Source organism: Ranitomeya imitator, chromosome 8, assembly GCF_032444005.1.
Source record: "Ranitomeya imitator isolate aRanImi1 chromosome 8, aRanImi1.pri, whole genome shotgun sequence".
Lineage (NCBI taxonomy): Eukaryota > Metazoa > Chordata > Amphibia > Anura > Dendrobatidae > Ranitomeya > Ranitomeya imitator.
Genome location: NC_091289.1, coordinates 103,315,965 through 103,335,947, shown reverse-complemented (window position 1 = coordinate 103,335,947; position 19,983 = coordinate 103,315,965). Strand labels below are relative to the sequence as shown.

At 44.3% G+C, this 19,983-nt stretch overlaps 1 protein-coding gene across 6 annotated transcripts in view; it reads left to right on the top strand.

Annotated features, from left to right (window-relative positions):
• Positions 1 to 19,983, top strand: part of PLA2G4A (phospholipase A2 group IVA) — a 197,882-nt gene that overhangs the window by 27,531 nt on the left and 150,368 nt on the right. For 4 of the 6 annotated variants that reach the window (XM_069737229.1, XM_069737232.1, XM_069737231.1 and 1 more), the window contains exon 2: positions 9,576 to 9,683. In XM_069737229.1, the coding sequence (XP_069593330.1) occupies positions 9,651 to 9,683 (33 nt within the window). In that variant the 5' untranslated portion in view covers positions 9,576 to 9,650. Of the gene's footprint in view, positions 1 to 9,575; positions 9,684 to 17,686; positions 17,858 to 19,983 lie in introns of those variants that run through there. The other 2 variants (XM_069737228.1, XM_069737233.1) reach the window with 2 other exon arrangements.

Genomic DNA, 19,983 nt, shown 5'->3' with positions numbered 1-19,983 from the left:
TCGGCATTTATAGGTGGCGTCCTTGGGTAGCCCCCTTCTGTAACACACTTATCACCTCTTCCGCGACCTTCCTGTTTTGTGCTTTGAGGTACCTCCCTGGTGAAATGCTGGCCTGGTATGATACTAGCACCTTCAGTTCCTGAAGTACTGGGGCCCGATCCTTCCCAATCTCCAAAGATTAGAGCCTTGATCATCAGCTCTTGGAACTGAAGGTCCGACCTGCACATCATGATAGCACAAAAGCTTTGCGCATTGCCATCTGTACGATGTGCACAGCCAGCTTCTTATACCACACCTTGGCTTTTCTTATGAAAAACTGTACAGCTGGAGGACTTGATCAAAGAAATCAACTCCCCCATGTTCTTGTTGTACCTCAATATACAATGTGTTCTGTGGACCTGTGCAGAGGTACCTCACAGTGCTGAGGATGCACTGTACCTTGCAATTGACCTCCAGCATGTTGTCACTACATTGGGATCCGCTCTCACCCTTTCTGAGCAGCTGCATAATTAGTGTCTTAGGGATGCCTTTCTGATTTTTGTGGAGAGTAACGCAGGCTGCAGTAGCCCTCACAGAGAGAAAGACTTGAACAGTGGGATGCTGGTATAAAAGTTATTTATGTAGAGGTGATAACCTTGATCCAGTAGTGGATGCACCAAATCCCACAAAACATTCCTCACTCAGGACAGGGGGGCATTCAGGGGCTCAGTCCAGTTGTCCTTCCCTTCATAAACCGTAAACTTATGGGTGTACCCTGAGGTACTCTCACACAGTTTGTAGAGCTCAATTTCATACCTGGCCATCTTGCTGGGCAGGTATTGCCAGAATTTGAGCCTCCCCTTGAAATGGATTAGGGACTCATCCATGCAGATGTCCCTTTGGGGCATGTACATCTCAGGAAACTTGTTGAAGTGATCAATAACCGGCTGAACTTTGAAGAGACAGTCAAAGTTGGGGTCAACTCAGGGAGGACACAGTGCATTATCGTAATGCAAAAACTTTTTGATGGCCTCAAAGCGTTTACGGGTTATGGCCGTGCGGAACCACTGGAGTTTTGAATATTGCCAAAATTCTGGCTTATTCTTTATCACCAAATGAAGGGCCAGGCACAAAAATGTAAATTTCTACTGCATTTACAAGAGTCCAGTTAGAAAATGATGAAGGGCGTTTTTTTGCCAAAAATTGCTGGACATAGAAATTGCTTGGGCCACCATGAGGTTTACAAAATCCTTAGAGAAAAAGACTTTGTAAAGGTCCTTTTCAGTGAGGCCGTTGATGTCAAATCTGACTCCTGATTGCGCCACAAAAATCAGGAATCAGTGGCTCGTAATCTTCAGAAAGTGAGGTCCTTATAGGGTCTATAACAGTGAATGCTGGTTCAGTTTCTTTCCGAGGGCATCTGCATGGTAGTTAAGCATTACTTGAGGAAAAGGAGGAAGAAAAAGAAAGGAAGGTGGGAACCTCTCCCTCACTATCCAGAAGGCATATGCCTCCTCTGCTGCATACAGTGATTGGGATGAGCAGGACAGTGATGTGCTATAGGATGCATGCACTGATGCAATTCTTTTTTTGCCCACTTTCTGACACAAACCTTGACAAAAGTGAGTGCAGGTGCTAATCAGCGGTGTGCATCTGATCAGAGGCTGACAGAGTGGTGCGAGTGGGGGCTAGAAAAATAAAAAAAGTTGTGGAAAACACGAGCACCTGTGTGGATCAGTGATTTGTGTCATTGATCAAAGCAGGATGCACACAATAGAAAAAAAAAACAAAACAAAAACCACAACCCTTTCGAAAAATCGAGCGATCAAGTAATGGTCAGTTCTTGGTGCCAGAAGGAAAGATATACTCGTAACTCGAGATTTCTCGAGCACGCTCGGGGGTCCTCCGAGTATTTTTTTTAGTGCTCGGAGATTTAGTTTTTCTTGCCGCAGCTGAATGATTTATATCTGTTAGCCAGCATAAGTACATGTGGGGGTTGCCTGGTTGCTAGGGAATCCCCACATGTACTTAGGGTATGTGCACATGTTGCGGATTCCCTGCGGATCCGCAGCGTTTTTTGCGGTGCAGAAACGCTGCAGATCCGCAAGTGATTTACAGTACAATGTAAATCAATGGTAAAAAAAAAAACGCTGTGCTAATGGTGCGGAAAATTCCAAGCGGAAATGCTGCGGATTAAAAGAAGGAGCATGTCACTTCATTTTTCAGATCTGCAGCGTTTTTGTGCCCATTCCATTATAGAAATCCACAGGGCTAAAAAACGCAGTAAACCGCAAAAAATCTGCACAAAATCCACAACAAAACACGCGTCAAATCCGCACCTGTGTTTTCTGCCAAGAGATGCAGAATCCGCACCAGAAATTTCTAAGCTTAATCCGCAACGTGTGCACATAGCCTTATGCTGTCTAACAGATCTAAATCATTCAGCTGCAGCAAGAAAAACAATCCCCGAGCACTAAAAAATACTCGGAGGACCTCCGAGCGTGCTCGGGAAATCTCGAGTAACGAATATATTCGCTCATCACTAATCATCACCTGTATGTAGCAGAGCCGATCAGACAACTGCAGTTTCTAGTCTCCCATGAAGACTATTGAAGCATGCAAAAAAAAGTAAAAAAAAAAATTAAAAAAAAGTTTAAAAATATTAGAAAAAATAAAAAAAATATAAAAGTTCAAATCCCTTTTACCCCATTCAAAATAAAACAATAAAAAAAGCAATTAAAACAAACACACGTATTTGGTATCGCCGCATTCAAAATCGCCAGATCAATATAAAAAAAAAAAAAAAAGAATTAACCCAATCGATAAATGGCGTAACGAGAAAAAAATTCAAACAGCCAGAATTAACGTTTTTTGGGTGCCCGCTACATTGCAATAAAATACAATAATGGTCGATCAAAAGATGGTATATATACCAAAATGGTATCAATAAAAAAGTCAGTCCAAGTTTCAAAAAATAAGCCCTCACCCAGCCCCAAATCATGAAAAATGGAGGCTCTACGGGTCTCTGAAAATGGCGCTATTTTTCCAAAGCGCCATCCAAAGCTTGGATTTTTTATTTCACCTCTTAAATAAAAAAAAAAACCTGGACATGCTTGGTGTCCATGAATTCGTTATCACCTGGAGAATCAGGTCAGTTTTAGAATTTAGGGAACATGGTATTAAAAAAACAAAACAAAACAACTCACATCTGTGGAATTGCCCCTTTTTTGCAACAGAAGCAGCTTTGCCGGAGCACCAACCGCTAGTACAGCAAACAGCATGCAAGTGTGCGTTACCTTCAGTTGCGGTGATGCACCCTCTGCTGGTTGTCCTCATATGAACTCGAGCCTGGGAGCTTTCCAGGAAAGTTCCCACGCTCGAGTTCATATGAGGACAACCAGCAGAGGGCGCATCACCGCGACTGAAGGTAACTATGGGTCATTGACCTACATTACCTTCATTCCCTGGGGTTTTACAGGCACGAGCACAGCTGCATTAGCAGAGCTCCTGCCTGTAAAATATTTTAACCCCTTCAGATGGATTTACATCGTGGGACGTTACAGATCATCGGAAGGTATGTATATTGTTGGTTTATTATTTTTCCTTTGTTACAGAGTGAGGGTCTTCAGGTGGATTGAGAGAGCAATAAAATATTAAAACAACCTGTGTGTTTATTTCATTAAAATACTTTCTAATGATGTGTGTGCGTGTTTTTTTTAACCATTTCATGCTATTGGATTAATAATGGATAGGTGTCATAATTGACGCCTCTCCATTATTAATCTAGCTTAATGTCACCTTATAATAGCAAGGTGACATTAACCCTTCATTACCCCATATCCCACCGCTACACGGGAATGGGAAGAGAGTGGCCAAGTGCCAGAATAGGCACATCTTACAGATGTGCCTTTTCTGGGGTGGCTGGGGGCAGATGTTTTTAGCCAGGGGGGCCAATAACCGTGGACCCTCTCCAGGCTATTAATATCTGCCCTCAGTCACTGGCTTTACTACTCTGGCGGAGAAAATTGCGCGGGAGCCCACGCCAATTTTTTCCGCCATTTAACCCTTTAATTAGCTAGAGCGCCCAAATTTTGCACATACACACTACTAACAGTAGTGTGGAATATGCAAAAAAAAAATGGGGATATGAGATGGTTTACTGTATGTAAACCATGTCTCATATCATGTCGGGTTTAGGAAGGAGAAAGAAAAAGTCGGCAATTGAATTACCGGCTTTAAAGCTATCTCACGCTGGATGAAATATTAAAGGGAACCTGTCACCTGAATTTGGCGGGACTGGTTTTGGGTCATATGGGTGGAGTTTTCGGGTGTTTGATTCACCCTTTCCTTACCCGCTGGCTGCAATATTGGATTGAAGTTCATTCTCTGTCCTCCATATACACGCCTGCGCAAAGCAATCTTGCCTTGTGCAGGCGTGTACTATGGAGGACAGAGAATGAACTTCAATCCAATATTGCAGCCAGCGGGTAAGGAAAGGGTGAATCAAACACCCAAAAACTCCGCCCAGATGACCCAAAACCAGTCCCGCCAAATTAAGGTGACAGAGTCCCTTTATTATATATACATATCTGTGTCTCAATGACATTATATATATATATATATATATATATATACCTATTCTATGTGTACACATTTGTTCTACATATTCTACTGTAAGCTGTCAGTGTGATTTTACTGTACACCGCGCTGAATTGCCGGCTTTTCTCTCTAACACCGCTGCGTATTTCTCGCAAGTCACACTGCTGGTCCGTGTGTAATCCGTATTTTTCTGGCCCCATAGACTTTCATTGGTGGATTTTTTGCGCAATACGGTGACAAACGCAGCATGCTGCGATTTTCTACGGCCGTAGAAAGCCGCATAATACTGATCAGTAAAATATAGCTGATAGGAGCAGGCGCATAGAGAAGCATTGTATCGTATGCAATCCGTATTTTCTGCACCTCTCTTACGTCTGTAAAACACGGTAGTGTGAGGCCGGCCTTCTTGTGAATGGAGAGGATTTTGAATGAGGTAAATTACAAAAGTTTCTTTTATTTACAAGCACTTTGCATTTTACCAATTTAATTAAAATACACAACTCCTTTAGTGTTGAAATGTGCACATTGACAGATCTGTTGAAAGGCTCAGCCTCTTGCTTTTGATATGTCACTGCTTGGAATGGCAATCAGTACAGTTTCAGGATGTTTTTTTTCTTTTCTGACTCCAGAAACCTGATCCATCAGTACAAAATATATCCATAACTTGACTAGAATTACGGTAGTTAGTTTAGTATTTCCCATGTGGGGCATTCTAAACATTGTGCAATCAGAATAAGAAAATCAGAGTCATTGCCAAATATATGAACAAAAAAAATTATTATATAATTTTTTTTAATTATTATAATATATATGTATACGGTACATACCAATATTGTTATTTTTTAAGTGACTTTATCCTGGATCTTTTTATCAGTTGTCTGGTTTATATAGTTTGCAGCAAGTTCTCATCATTCTGCAGTATTGTCTTCAGCCCAAATACAACAATGCGTCAAGTCATTTTATTATTTCAGAACGCAGACAAAGATCTAGGTATGAGTAATGAGACTGTCTGCATAACTCTTTTGTGTAATAGGTTAAACGGAAAGGTGGCATCACAGGATGTGTCAGCTCCTGGCTACTTCATATATATTTTTTCGTGTTGTATTAAAATACTATTTATACTTGTCATTCAATAAAATTATAGATTTCCACAGATAGAAAAGCAGTCAATAGACATACAACTAGATATCAATAAAACCTATGGGGAAAATGCAAACGCTGGATTTTACATACCAACTTGCTATTTGCATTACAGTTTTTGAAGTAATTGAGCAGTACTGTTAGAGGGTCAGCATAGGGTTATATTTATATTCACAATAATTGAATTAGGCTGTGTGCACACGTTCCGGATTTTTTGCGTTTTTTTCTAGATAAAACACGCATCTATTAAGCATCCCATTAATAGAATGCAATCTGCAATTTTTGCATATGTTGCGTTTTTTTTCTGTGAAAAAATGCATCGTGGTAAAAAATGCAGCATGTCCATTAATTTTGCAGATTATTCACCGCTATATATATTGCATTGAGGAAGCTCCAGGAAAAAAAAAAAACGCGAAAAATCCACCAAAAAAAAAAAAAAACTCATGTAGATTTCCTGCAGAAAAAGTCCGGTTTGGGTCAGGAAATTTTTGCAAATATTCCTGACGTGTGCACATAGCCTTAGTCAAATAAAGATCCCTTATTAAACACCCTACTTAGGGTATGTTTCCACGGTCTATAAATGCTTTGGGTTTGACGCTGTGTACAGCCGCAGCATCAAACCAGCAGAGGCCAGATGTTACAGCATAGTGGATGGGATTTCAAGAAATCCCATGTCCACTATGTGTTCATAGACGCCCGCGGCAGCCCTGCGTAAACGGACATGCGGCGTGTCTTTCCAGACCGCAGCATGTCTATTTGTGTTGCAGAGACACTCAGTCTTCGCAGCATAAATTTCCCATAGACTCATTACATGCGGTAAAACCACATGTTCTTAATAGTCACATGTGTAGTAAGTGCGGAAACGCAGCTTACTACACATGTGAACTAATTTACATAACGTCTTACCTTGTGCCACAGCCGAAAGTTTGCGTCCTCTGCAGTTCTCACTATGAGACCAGCTGACCGCGAGAACTGCCATGCATGTGACCGCCGGGGTTATCTCTGGTCACTAGCAAAGTTCTCACGGTCAGCTGACCATGAGAACTGCAGCGCAGGTGACCGCCGGAGACAGAGTTATTTCCGGTGGTCATCTACAAGCTCTGCTGTGTTTGGATGTCAGGCTGGATGGTGGCATAATGCCACCATTCAGCCAAAGGCATCCAGATGTAGCAGACTGGACTCGTCGTGGGACACTCACTAATTGGACTATGTTGGACAGGGAGTATTTGTGTTGGTTTATTATTTAATTTTTTATGCAGGAGACAAGGAAGTCTGGGATTAGGCGATGCAGTAAGTATGGTAAAGCATTAAGCTACTTACCGGTAGCAGCGTTTTTCGGAGGCCCATGACAGCACCATGAGAGAGGGGATCAGGAACAGGAAACCTACAGATACAAAAGGGCGGCACCTCTCCCACGTATCAGTTGTGTTTCAGAGCCTGAGAGGACTACCGCGATTAGTAGCACACACACATATATATATATCAGCGATAGGCGTGGTCCGGCCGCAAATTGGCGCGGGATTTGAATCACGCTTCACTAATTGGTCGCGGGCCGGCTGAATCCTGTGTATTCAATGTATTATTTTAAAATCTTCATAAATAAACTACATACATATTCTAGAATACCCAATGCATTAGAATCGGGCTACTATCTAGTAATTATGTGCATATACATATATATATATATATATATATATATATATATATATATATATATATATATATACACACACAAAATTACATATAAAATCTATATATATAATTGTCTAAGGGTCACTTCCGTCTGTCTGTCCTTCTGTTACGGTTATTAATTCGCTGATTGATCTTGCCAGCCGCCTGTCATGGCTGCCGCGACCAATCAGTGACGGGCACAGTCCGGAAGAAAATGGCCGCTCCTTACTCCCCGCAGTCAGAGCCTGTCGCCCGCATACTCCCCTCTGGTCACCGCTAACACAGCGTTAATTCCAGCGGTAACGGACCGCGTTATGCCGCGGGTAACGCACTCTGTTACCGCCGCTATTAACCATGTGTGCCCCAACCTTTTACTATTGATGCTGCCTATGCGGCATCAATAGTAGAAAAAAAGTAATGTTAAAAATAATTAAAAAAAACAAAAAACCTGCTATACTCACCCTTCGTTTTACGCTGAGCCGCTCGCGCCTGCCGCCATCTTCCTTTCCCAGCGATGCATTGCGAAATTACCCAGAAGACCTAGCGGTCTCGCGAGACCGCTAAGTCATCTGGGTAATTTTGCAATGCATCCTGGGAACGCAAGATGGCGGCAGCCGCGCGCCCATCGGCACAGCGCCGTTGGATCCCAGGAGGCGGAGAGACAGGACGCTGAGGAGCAGCGACGAAAATGGTGAGTAAAGGCCCCGTCACACATAGCGACGCTTGAGCGATTCCGACAACGATACGACCTGTCAGGGATCGCTCAAGCGTCGCTATGTGGTCGCTGGTGAGATGTCAAACAGTGAGATCTCACCAACGACGCAGCAGCGATGCGGCGAGCTGTAGCGACCTGTAGAATGATCCTATTTCATGACGATTCAATGGGACGTCCTGTCAGCGAGGTCGTTGGTAAGGTGTCAAACACAGCGATGTGTGCTACCCAGCGGGACCTCAATGATCAAAAAATGGCCCAGGCCATTCCGACACGACCAGCGATCTCACAGCAGGGGCCTGATCGCTGCTACGTGTCACACATAGCGAGATCGCTACTGAGATCGCTGTTGCATCACAAAACTTGTGACTCAGCAGCGATCTCGCTAGCGATCTCACTGTGTGTGACGGGGGCTTATGTTAGAACTACAAGGGGCCCTCGGATCGTTAGGTGAGTATGTTTATTTTTTATTTTTTAACCTGTGACATACATGGCTGGGCAATATACTACGTCACTGGGCAATATACTACGTGGCTGGGCAATATACTACGTGGCTCTGTGCGGTGCTGTATACTATGTCGCTGTGCAATATACTACGTGGCTGGGCAATATACTACATGGCTGGGCAATATACTACGTGGCTGGGCAATACACTACGTGGCTGGGCTATATACTATGTGGCTGGGCAATACTACGTGGCTGGGCAATACTACGTGGGCTGTGCAATATATTACGTGGACATGCATATTCTAGAATACCCAATGCGTTAGAATCGGGCCACCATCTAGTAATAATAATAATCTGTGTGTCTCAGTTATGGTTGGCCACAAGTCGAAATCAACACAGTATGCAGCAAAGCAATACTGGAATCTCACTATTGCGAAAAAGATTGTCATGTAGCTCTGTCCTTAATGAGTTTTTACAACAGTAGCTCATTCCTTTAGTAACCAATTAAAGTGAATATTGGACAGGCTATTTGTTTGGATTTAATTGTTTTTTTTGTGCATGACCTATGCATAATAAGGCCTAACTCACATGTCAGTTTTCACATATGAGAAAATGGAGTGAAGGTAACCACTATTTTTGATCACAGCATCATCTGTTTTTCTCTGCTGAGGAAAAAAATCTGAGTGCTGTCCATTTTTTTCCCCAGCCTTTCATTGCTGATCTTGACCTGAAACTCAGAATATTGGACATGTCACTTCAATTTGCCCAGACCACTCAGTCTGCAAGAAATCACTGATATGTGAAAGACCCATAGCTTTCATCCACATAAAACGGATGGGTGCAAGGAGTCCAAGATGGACACTTATTTTCATGTTCCTTTATTATTCTTTTGTATTTTTATGGTTCTGATACTTATTGACATAAAAGCGTATTGTCACTAATTTGATGGCAGCTTCTTGTACTCCGTGTTTTAACTGAATGATCAATAGCGCATTACAGTAATATTTGTCAACTCTTATTTATTTAGGATCATCAAGCCACTTGTTTTAAAAGAAAAAAAATAAAAACCACGTTGTAGCGCTGTGGCCACCAGTCCCTCCACATGGCATGCATAGATCCCTATCAGAACATAATAGTAAGTATGGCTCCATTCTCTTGCATTTGGTATACTGAGCTGTGATTTATACAATAGGTAAGCATGTAAAACTAAGGCCGGGATCACACTTGCGAGAAACTTGCACGAGTCTGGCATCTCAATACGCGGTTCTGCTGCCAGCACTCGTACCGGAGCGCTCAGCTGCATAGCAATACATGCAGTCGTACATTCCTGTCCCAAGTGCCAGTAGCAGTGCCGGGTATTGGGATACGAGACTTGTGCGAGTTTCTCGAAAGTGTGATCCCGGCCTAAGTCTTGAAGAAAAAAACTACATGAGTATAAAACAGGTCACATGGATTGTGAATAAAGCCAACAAATGTAGCAGACATTTCACACATTTGGTACAGTAGCTCCCGATGTGGTAGTTTACTATGCATACAAAATGTGCAGGAAATGGTGAATATTCTATATTGTTTATTAGTATAGAATATTAGAATATAGTTTGTACCTCCAGCTACACTAATCTTCACGTTTGGCTTAGCTGTTCCTGCTTCACCAACCCTTGGCCGGTAACTCCTACTGTATTTATTGCCCACATTGAAGTACAGGGATGTACAGCGTGATGGTCCGTAGCTCCTCCGTAGGCAGGGTGTGTCACCGTTTTTTGCGCATGGCATCCTCCGTATGTAATCCGTATGGCATCCGTACTGCGTGTTTTTATCGCAGGCTTGCAAAACCGACATACGGCTATACAAGGGATCCATGTGTTAAAAAAAAAAAAAACATATATACTGTCTCTCTCTCTATATATATATATATATATGTCAGGGAGACACATATATGTATATATATTATTACTTCATACAGCGCGAGATAGCAGAAAGCCGGTAATGCAATTGCCGGCTTTTGCTTTCTCCTTCCTAAAACCCGACATGATATGAGACCTGGTTTACATACAGTAAACCATCTCATATCACCATTTTTTTTGCATATTCCACACTACTAATGTTAGTAGTGTGCATATGCAAAATTTGGCCGTTCTAGCTAGTAAAATAAGGGGTTAAATGGCGGAAAAAATTGGCGTGGGCTCCCGCACAATTTTCTCCGCCAGAGTAGTAAAGCCAGTGACTGAGGGCAGATATTAATAGCCTGGAGAGGGTCCATGGTTATTGGCCCCCCCCTGGCTAAAAACATCTGCCCCCAGCCACCCCAGAAAAGGCACATCTGGAAGATGCGCCTATTCTGGCACTTGGCCACTCTCTTCCCATTCCCGTGTAGCGGTGGGATATGGGGTAATGAAGGGTTAATGCCACCTTGCTATTGTAGGGTGACATTAAGCCAAATTAATAATGGAGAGGCGTCAATTATGACACCTATCCATTATTAATCCAATACTAGTAAAGGGTTAAAAAAAAAAACACACACATTATTAAAAATTAATTTATTGAAAAAATCACAAAGGCTGTTGTATTAATTTATTCTACTCTCAATCCACTCACTGAAGACCCTCGATCTGTAAATAAAAAAAAAAAAAAACAACATTATACTTACCTTCCGAGGATCTGGCACGTCCAACGATGTAGATCCATCTGAAGGGGTTAAAATATTTTGCAGACACGAGCTCCGCTAATGCAGGATGCTCATTTCTGCAAAACCCCGGCGAATGAAGCTAAATATAGGTCAATAATTTATATTTAGCTTCATTTGCGGTGAGGCGCCCTCTGCTGGCTGTTCCTAGATCGTGGGAACTTTCCTAGAAAGCTCCCAGGCTCGAGATCATAAGAGGGCGCCCTCTGCTGGTTGTCCTCATATGAACTCGAGCAAGGAAGCTTTCTAGGAACTAGAATTGGATTAATAATGGATAGGTGTCATAATTGACGCCTCTCCATTATTAATTTGGCTAATGTCACCTTACAATAGCAAGGTGGCATTACCCCTTCATTACCCCATATCCCACCGCTACACGGGAATGGGAAGAGAGTGGCCAAGTGCCAGAATAGGCGCATCTTCCAGATGTGCCTTTTCTGGGGTGGCTGGGGGCAGATGTTTTTAGCCAGGTGGGGCCAATAACCATGGACCCTCTCCAGGCTATTAATATCTGCCCTCAGTCACTGGCTTTACTACTCTGGCGGAGAAAATTGTGCGGGAGCCCACGCCAATTTTTTCCGCCATTTAACCCCTTAATTTACTAGCTAGAACGGCCAAATTTTGCATAGACACACTACTAACATTAGTAGTGTGGAATATGCAAAAAAAATGGTGCTATGAGATGGTTTACTGTATATAAACCAGGTCTCATATCATGTCGGGTTTTAGGAAGGAGAAAGCAAAAGCCGGTAATTGAATTACCGGCTTTAAAGCTGTCTAGCGCTGGAAGAAATATTAATATATATACATATATGTGTCTCACTGACATATATATATATATCTATTCTATGTGTACACATTTATTATACCTATTCTACTGTAACCTGTCAGTGTGATTTTACTGTACACCGCAATGAATTACCGGCTTTTCTCGCTAACACCGCTGCGTATTCCTCGCAAGTCACACTGCTGGTCCGTGTGTAATCCGTATTTTTGGGGCTTCCATAGACTTTCATTGACGTTTTATTTGCGCAATACGGTGACAAACGCAGCATGCTGCCATTTTCTACGGCCGTAGAAAGCCGTATAATACTGATCAGTAAAATACGGCAGATAGGAGCAGGGGCATAGAGAATAATTGTGCCGTATTTTTTGCGAGTTTTACGGACGTAGTTTCTGCGCTCTTACGTCCGTAAAACTCGCAAGTGTGACGCCGGCCTTATACTTTCCCTTTGACTGTTCCACTGCTGGTTTTGACTTACAGATACTGATGTTTAATAATGACGAAAACTGAACTGAATGTGTGAACGTGGCCTTAATCATAAGATTGTGGCAGTAATCTGCCCCTACTGCGAGTAGTCAAAATTTCATTTATACAACATACCTAGGAAAAGAAATGGAGCACACATCCAAAATGTATACATTGAATTATTGCTGCTAAGGAAAGAGTTACAAAATTGAATACAAGGTTCATTGTTACCATTCTGTTCAGACTATATGAGGCCAACTGCCATGTCACAGGAAAACGGATCCATCGCTCAGTCGCGCCTACGGATTGTGACTGATGACGGAAGTGTGAAAGAGGCCTTAGTTGGTCTCTAACCTTAGGGTGCAGTGACCTCTGCGAAAGCAACACTAGCAGGGGGAGCGACCCAGGTGCCTCACTGCACCCATGCTACAAGGTCACAACAGCCCACAGACACAGCAGCGGGTGAATGGAGTTTAAAAATAACTCACCTTCCACATGGTCTCAGCTTAGCACCAAAGAGGCGGTGCCACTCTTGCCGTCTGCTGTGGATACAAAAAACACTTGATCCAAATGGGAGGAGTGCTGGCAGAAAAAAAAGTAGTAGACACGACTAAGGCTACTTTCACACTAGCGTCGTGTGACGGACGTCGCAATGCGTCGTCTTGGAGAAAAAACGCATCCTGCAAAGTTGCCCGCAGGATGTGTTTTTTCTCCATAGACTTGCATTAGCGACGCATTGCGACGTATCATCACACGTTGCATCCGTCGTGCGACGAATGCGTCGTGTTTTGGTGCACCGTCGGCACAAAAAACACTATATGTAACGTTTTTGTGTGCGTCGAGTCCGCCATTTCCGACCGCGCATGCGCGGCCGGAACTCCGCCCCCTCCTCCCCGGACCTTCCAATGGGACAGCGGATGCGTTGTAAAACTGCATCCGCTGCCCCCGTTGTTAATTTTTTTCACAGTTTGCGACGGTACGTCTGGCCGACGCATGGCGATGGCCCTGTACCGACGCTAGTGTGAAAGTAGCCTAACTTTTTTTGTGCGTCGGGTCCGCCATTTTCGACCGCGCATGCGCGGCCGAAACTCCACCCTCTCCTCCCCGGAACTCACAATGGGCATCAGATGCGTTGTAATACTGCATCCGCTGCCCACGTTGTGCTAATCAATCACACTGTCCGTCGGTACGTCGGGCCGACGGACTAGTGTGAAAGTAGCCTAAGCAATATAGCTGAATTGCAACAAGAGAAAAGAACCACATAACCAAAACTCCTACAGTGATCTATTTAAGCTACAGTAAGCAAAAATTCTGATGGGGCTGTATAAAGCCCACTGCCACATCATGGTGAGACTCGGTTGGTCCCTAGCTTTAAAGGTGTGGCGCCACGCACTGACCACCAAGTGATTCCACACCAGTATGGGAGTGACCCAGGTGCCCCACAGGCACAGCTCCTTAAAAAGAGTTTAATACGAAGGAGAAAAAAAACTAATTTTTTACATGGTGTCAGGCAAAAAAAACAAACAAAAAACTATGATTAAAATAGGCAGAACTCCTCTTACAGTCTCTGTTGATTGGAAGCCATCTGGGACAAATGGGAGGAGTGCTGAGCCTCTATAAATCAATGTATAAGGGCTCGATGGGCAGTTGATGGTTTGTTTTCTATATTGAACAGGCTGTTGCCTCTCTTTTTATTTCCATGCTACCAGTACTTCTCACATTTGGTCAAAGTGTTTTTAAATAAGCAGAATTCTGCAAGAGGTGACCTGCCTGTTTTGCCCTCAGCTGTATGTCTTCGGCCATGTGGCAGGTGAGGCTTGTTTATCTATACACTTGGTGTTGTTGGCATGGCTGGGACCTGTGGGGGCTTTGCCTTGCAGTTATGGTGGCTGGCACCTAGGACACATCCTCTTCTGGTGCGGTATTGGTTCAGCAATGGTTAAGGTTGGGGAGTCGGGACCCATTAAGGCCAAATGCACACATTCAGTATTTTACCTCAGTATATGTAAGCCAAAACCAGGAGTGGAACAATCAGAGGGAAAGCATAGTATAAGCATGTCACCACTTCTGTATTTGTCACCCTCTCCTGGCTGTGGCTTACAAATACCGAGGTAAAATACTGAGCAAATACTGAATTTTATCAGCGTATCATTTTTTTTTCTCACATGGCAGGGGTTGGAAATGATGGTTTTTTTTTTTTAAAAGCTTTTATTATCATAGTCCTGCAAAACATGGATGGCATCCAAATGCTGTCTATTTTTTTTTTCCTTTTGTTTTTGTTCCGCCCCCTCACCCCCATAGACTTGATTTGGTGAGATTGATCCGAGACTTCAAAATCGGACAATTTTCCATGTTTTTTACAAATCACTTAGTCCACGAAAATACATGGATGTGTGAACTGCCCATAGACTATTAGGGTATGTTTCCACGTTCAGGAATCGCTGCCTGTTTGACGCTGCGTAGAGCCGCATCGTCAAACACGCAGCGTCCAGATGTTACAGCCTAGTGGAGGGGATTTCATGAAATCCCGTCTCCACTATGCATTAAAAGACACATGCGGCAGACCTGCGGAAATGCACATGCGGCGTCTTTTAAGAACGCAGCATGTCCTTACATTGCAGAAACAACGCAAGGACAACGCAGGTGACCTCAGGTGCAGATTTGGTCAGGATTTTACCTGCATAAAATCCTGACCAAATCCTGATGCAATCTTGAACGTGGACACATACCCTTATAGATAGGTGCAGAGCATGGTTAGAACTCGTACAAGAAATGCTGAATAAGGGTATGTGCACACGTTGCGGATTCTCTGCGGATCCGTTGCGTTTTTTGAGGTGCAGAAACGCTGCAGATCCGCAATTGATTTGCAGTACAATGTTAATCAATGAGAAAAAAAAAATGTTGTGCACACTTTGCGGAAAATCCGCTGCGGAAACGCTGCAGTTTAAAAGAAGTAGCATGTCACTACTTTTTTGTGAATCTGCAGCGTTTGTGTACCCATTACCAGGGTCGGACTGGGGCACCGGGACACCGGACAATCCTCCGGTGGGCCCCGCCCCCAGCTCCTGCCTCCTTCATTTGTGCCTGCCCGACCCCTGCATCATGCTCATAGTGTAAACCCAGCCGGCACCGCATTGTATAGACGGCACCGCAGCAGCTGGCAGACTGCACAGGTGATGGGAAGTGCAGGAGCAGCTCCTTCACATCACCTGCTGCCGCTGCCATTCCTCTGCCAGGAGAGCGGTGTGTGCAGAGTGCGGACCCTCAATACAGCCAGCAGTCAGAGGAACAGCTGACTGTGAGGCTGAGAGCAGACAGCACACAACAGCTCACCCGCAGTCACCTGTCTCCTTTCCTGTGCTCCACGGCTCTGCTCCTCTTCAAAAATGCCCTGGGCAGCAGTGTAAACGTTGATTGGCTGCAATTCAGCCAATCAGCGTTAGTTTTCTTTGTGTGAGCTCACAGCTCAGGCAAGGAGCTGTGCTGTGATTGGTCAGCAGTCCTACCCAAGCAGGCAGCATACAGCATGGCAGTGGAGCAGAGGGAGTCTGATGGCTGCAGTCAGTGTGACTGTAAGTAATAACTCTATGATGTCGGCACCTGAGTAGATCTCCGGCCACAGAGGCAGTTAGGGGAGGGGGCCCCATGCATCCTATAGGTGACACAGGGGAGGGGGCCCACAGTGATATTCTAATTTTCTTGTGGGCCCCCTCCCCTACCTCTATTTTAGGCTATGTGCACACGAATTCTGGGTCCACTGCGGATTTTTCTGCAGCGGATTTGGTAAATCCGCAGTGGAAAACCGCTGCGGATTCACCGCGGTTTTTCTGCATTTTCCACTGCGGTTTTACAACTGCGGTTTTCCGTAAGGGCAGTTGTAAAACCGCTGCGGAAAACGCAGAAAGAAGTGACATGCTGCGGAATGTAAACCGCTGCGTTTCTACGCGGTTTTTTCCACAGCATGGGCACAGCGTTTTCTGTTTCCCATAGGTTTACATGGTACTGTAAACGCATGGGAAACTCCTGCGGATCCGCAGCTGCGGAAATACTGCGGATCCGCAGCAAAATCTGCATCGTCTTACTGTGGCTTCCCTTTCACTCTCTGAGCAGGCCCACAGGAAAATAGAGGTGAAACAGTGGGGGAGGAGGATATTGGGTGACACAGTGGGGGAGGGGGCCCATAGGAAATTAGAGGTGAAACAGTGGGGGAGGGGGCCCATAGGATACTGTGTGATACAGTGGTGAAGGGGGTCCTCAGGTGATTAACACCCTTACGACATCTGCCTTACATGTATGGCGCGTGTTAAATGCCAGTGTCAATCTCTGACTGCAGCATATAACACGTGCCAGCATGCGTGCGTATCATTCTCTCACCCATTGGTGCCCATGAGGTGATCGTGGGTCGCCGATGGGTTGTAATGACAGCCAGGGGTCTTCTTTCTGTAGCCGAGCTTTAAAGGAGACCATAATTTCTCCTATATGCAGGGATGCTGTGGCATCACTGTATATAATAACACATGTGATCGGATGATCGCATCTTCATGTCCTCGAAGGCTATGTGCACACGTTGCGGACACGGCTTAGGAATATATGGTACGTATTCAGCCTCTCCTGGCAGAAAACGCACCTGCGGATTTGTCGCATTTTTTTGTGCAATTCCGCAGCGTTTTTTGTGCGTTTTTGCTGCGGTTTTCTTGCGGATTTGCTGCGCTTTTTACCCCTGCGGTTTTCTATAATGGAATGGGTACAAAAACGCTGCAGTTTCACAAAAAAGAGGTGACATGCTACTTCTCTTAAACCGCAGCGTTTCCGCAGCGGATTTTCCACAAAGTGTGCACAGCATTTTTTTTCTCATTGATTTACATTGTACTGTAAATCAATTGCGGATCTGCAGCGTTTCTGCACCTCAAAAAATGCTGCGGATCCTCAGAGAATCTGCAACGTGTGCACATAGCCTAAGGGGGCTAACTGTACCAGTGAAAGGTAAAAAGAAAATAAAAAAATTCCTAAAAGTTCAAATCACCCTTTTTATCCCATTGAAAATAAATATATTTTAAAAATAAAAAACAACAAATATTTGGTAATGCTGGGTTCAGAAAAGTCCGATCGATAAAACTATAAAAAACAATTAACTTGATCAGAAAACACCGTAAAAAGAAACAAATGCCAAATGTCCTTTTTTCTGTTCGCCACAATTCCACAAAAAAAGCTATAACAAATGATGAAAACATTACATCTATCCCAAAATCGTACTAACAAAAACAATGTCTCGCCCCCAACAGAAAACTTCCCTGTGTGTAATAAAATACGCAGCAGTCGCCGTCTTCTGCCGCTGTGTCGTTGCTTGTGTCTTCATTGCAGTGGAATATGGCCACCGGTAAGTGTTTTACTACACATAGTGGACCTACATTACTGCTCTCCTGTGTGGTGTAGTATATAGAGGATCTGTCAGCTCTCCTGTGTGGTGTAGTATATAGAGGATCTGTCAGCTCTCCCGTGTGGTGTAGTATATAGAGGATCTGTCGGCTCTCCCGTGTGGTGTAGTATATAGAGGATCTGTCGGCTCTCCCGTGTGGTGTAGTATATAGAGGATCCGTCAGCTCTCCCGTGTGGTGTAGTATGTAGAGGATCTGTCAGCTCTCTTGTGTAGTGTAGTATAGTATATAGAGGATCTGTCAGCTCTCCTGTGTGGTGTGGTATATAGAGGATCTGTCGGCTCTCCTGTGTGGTGTAGTATATAGAGGATCTGTCAGCTCTCCTATGTGGTGCAGTATATAGAGGATCTGTCAGCTCTCCTGTGTGGTGCAGTATATAGAGGATCTGTCAGCTCTCCTGTGTGGTGCAGTATATAGAGGATCTGTCAGCTCTCCTGTGTGGTGTAGTATATAGAGGATCTGTCAGCTCTCCTGTGTGGTGTAGTATATAGAGGATCTGTCAGCTCCCCTGTGTGGTGTAGTATATAGAGGATCTGTCGGCTCTCCCGTGTGGTGTAGTATATAGAGGATCCGTCAGCTCTCCCGTGTGGTGTAGTATATAGAGGATCCGTCAGCTCTCCTGTGTGGTGTAGTATATAGAGGATCTGTCGGCTCTCCCGTGTGGTGTAGTATATAGAGGATCTGTCGGCTCTCCCGTGTGGTGTAGTATATAGAGGATCCGTCAGCTCTCCCGTGTGGTGTAGTATATAGAGGATCTGTCAGCTCTCTTGTGTAGTGTAGTATAGTATATAGAGGATCTGTCAGCTCTCCTGTGTGGTGTGGTATATAGAGGATCTGTCGGCTCTCCTGTGTGGTGTAGTATATAGAGGATGTCAGCTCTCCTGTGTGGTGTAGTATATAGAGGATCTGTCAGCTCTCCTGTGTGGTGTAGTATATAGTGGATCTGTCAGCTCTCCCATGTGGTGTAGTATATAGAGGATCTGTCAGCTCTCCCGTGTGGTGTAGTATATAGTGGATCTGTCAGCTCTCCCGTGTGGTGTAGTATATAGAGGATGTCAGCTCTCCTGTGTGGTGTAGTATATAGAGGATCTGCCCCCTCTCCCGTGTGGTGTAGTATATAGTGGATCTGTCAGCTCTCCCATGTGGTGTAGTATATAGAGGATCTGTCAGCTCTCCTGTGTGGTGCAGTATATAGAGGATCTGTCAGCTCTCCTGTGTGGTGCAGTATATAGAGGATCTGTCAGCTCTCCTGTGTGGTGCAGTATATAGAGGATCTGTCAGCTCCCCTGTGTGGTGTAGTATATAGAGGATCTGTCAGCTCTCCTGTGTGGTGTAGTATATAGAGGATCTGTCAGCTCCCCTGTGTGGTGTAGTATATAGAGGATCTGTCAGCTCTCCTTTGTGGTGTAGTATATAGAGGATCTGTCAGCTCCCCTGTGTGGTGTAGTATATAGAGGATCTGTCAGCTCTCCTGTGTGGTGTAGTATATAGAGGATCTGTCAGCTCTCCTTTGTGGTGTAGTATATAGAGGATCTGTCAGCTCCCCTGTGTGGTGTAGTATATAGAGGATCTGTCAGCTCCCCTGTGTGGTGTGGTACATAGGATCTATCCTGGGTGGTATTTTTAAACTGCGTGGTGGGCCCCAAGAATGATTTTTCTCTGGTGGGCCCAAGGTACTCCAGTCTGACGCTGCCCATTACATTATAGAAAACTGCAGGGGTAAAAACCGCAGCAAATCCGCAAGAAAACCACAGCAAAAACGCACAAAAAACGCTGTGGAACCGCACAGAAAACGCTGCGGAACCACAGGTGCGTTTTCTTCCAGGAGAGGCAGAATCCGCACCAGAAATTCCTAAGCCTAATCCGCAACGTGTGCACATAGCCTTAGCCTCCAGAGATTTGCAGTGTCTTGGTAGTGGGCTTCCTACAGTCCAATCAGAATATTCATTGAAAACCTTGTGTTCAGTAGCGTAAATTTTTGCTTAGTTGCAATACGTCATATTTTTTGTGTGTTTTTTCAGTTATGTTAAAATGTTAATCATTTAATTGAATTTCCTGGCCAAGTATT